The sequence below is a fragment of the Bubalus bubalis genome, chromosome X (genome assembly GCF_019923935.1).
Source record: "Bubalus bubalis isolate 160015118507 breed Murrah chromosome X, NDDB_SH_1, whole genome shotgun sequence".
In the NCBI taxonomy this organism is placed as follows: domain Eukaryota; kingdom Metazoa; phylum Chordata; class Mammalia; order Artiodactyla; family Bovidae; genus Bubalus; species Bubalus bubalis.
In genome coordinates, this window is record NC_059181.1 from 117,161,420 (window position 1) to 117,163,151 (window position 1,732).

The following is a 1,732-nucleotide window of genomic DNA, read 5'->3' on the forward strand; positions in this document are numbered from 1 at the left end:
GTGGTGAACTGATTTTGACTTTGAGCACTTTCCTTAAAAAATAATAATAATAATAATAATAATCAGGAATGTATTTCTGATAGATGGGGCAAGTTGAGTTTCCTGGCTCAATATGAGAGTTGAAGTGTCCCAACAAAATTTAGTGGAGGAGACATGTAGAAGTGTCTTTGTTCTGATGTGTACTCTGAGGGAGACTGTGTATTAAACTTTGGGCAACAGACTGAGCATTCACCAAGTCTGGGGGTCGTTAAAGCTCATGACAGGAGATCAAACACCCAACCTGTTCTTAATTACCCTTTTCCACCTTAAGTGCTTGCTCTTAAGTTCCTTAAGCCCCTCAGGAACCCCCAACAGGCAGAAGGTGGGCTAGAGATGAAGTGATTACTCTGAAAGGCTGAAGTGGGACAGAAAGGGTTTGGCAGATGTTTACAGAGGGATGAAGGAGGCAGGAGTGTTGAAGTGGCACATATAAGTCAAAGGATAAAGGGAACTGAAAGGAAGTTTGAAGGTCATGAGGAGAAACACCATGGCCCTGAATCACCACTGCCCAGAATCAGACACACAGAGGTGTCAGCAGTGGAGAAGTTATAAAATGGCCTCCCTCAGCATCCACTAGCCCATGTTGATGGGCACAGGGGTACATTGTGATGTCTAAGCCCCCCAAGATGCTATTGGCTGGGGTGGTGCCTAACTGACCAATCAGATTGAAGGGTGTGGCTCCTCATTGTCCTGAAAGGGTATAAATAGGGAGACCAGAGGCAGAGATTCTAGGTTAGGCCACTTCTTGGCATCATCCTGACTAAGGGAATCAGGAACCCACGGCAGTCAAGAAGAGTTACAAGGCGGTTTGCCTCAAGGATGAATGGACAAAAGAAGACCCTTTGTCAACGGAGGTACCGAGGCAGTGTGAAAGTAAGATGATTCCAACTAAGCTCCCCATGTTCTCCATTGACTTTGCTGCCCCAAACCTCTACCCACCCTTGCCTGGCACAAAAGCCCTCATTAGCCCACATCCCTTTTTCATGAAATCTCCCTTCCAACTCCGCTTTTTTCTTTCCTAAATCTCATACCCTTGTCTTGTCTTTCCAGGCACGAAATATGACCATGAGGGTCAGAAGACCTCTTCAAGGAACCTTGAGAAAGAAAATCCGACCATATGCCACTCAGTCGAAGAAGGTGAAGACAACCAGAAAACCCAACTGTTTTCTCCTGTTCCTGTGCACGTAAGAAACTGAATCAAAGCCGTAAAAGGTACCAAAATATGAGGCGGGATCAAAGAAGGAGGCAGAATCAAAAGAGAAGATAAGCTCAGCCGCCCCAGAATAAGAGACCCTGGAGAAGTACAAGCTGGGCAGCCAGTAACTGACTCGAAAAGGTCAGACAGTGTAGAACTGTGCCTCCAGAGGTCTGCTTTCGTAGAAATGGCCAACCAAGGAAAGACTCTCACACTAACATAGTAAACTGATGGCTGCAATTACAATAAACATCAAATGGTGAAAAGATATTTGCGTGTGTGTGAATTTTCTGATGGAAGGGAGGGAAAGAAGAGAAGAGGTGGGCACTGGAGATGGGAGGGATATGGGGTCCCGAGAGGTTGGGGAACAGACCCTCGGGTCCCCAGTTAGCCAGAGAGTAGAGGTCTGGATTGGGTCAGGAGTCTGCACTGAAGATGGATAACCCTGCTTAACACTTGATTTCAAGGGCAAGGAGTAGTGGTATGGTGTTACAGCCT

General features: G+C 46.4%; 1 protein-coding gene across 1 annotated transcript; it reads left to right on the plus strand.

The window, feature by feature from the left end:
- Positions 1–256: 256 nt before the first annotated feature.
- On the plus strand, positions 257–1,502 carry LOC123331769 (spermatid nuclear transition protein 3-like). Its single transcript, XM_045164354.1, is given in 4 exon segments — positions 257–361; positions 772–912; positions 1,090–1,212; positions 1,214–1,502. Coding segments are annotated over 4 exon segments (462 nt in total). The 3' UTR covers positions 1,307–1,502.
- The last annotated feature ends 230 nt before the right edge of the window (positions 1,503–1,732 follow it).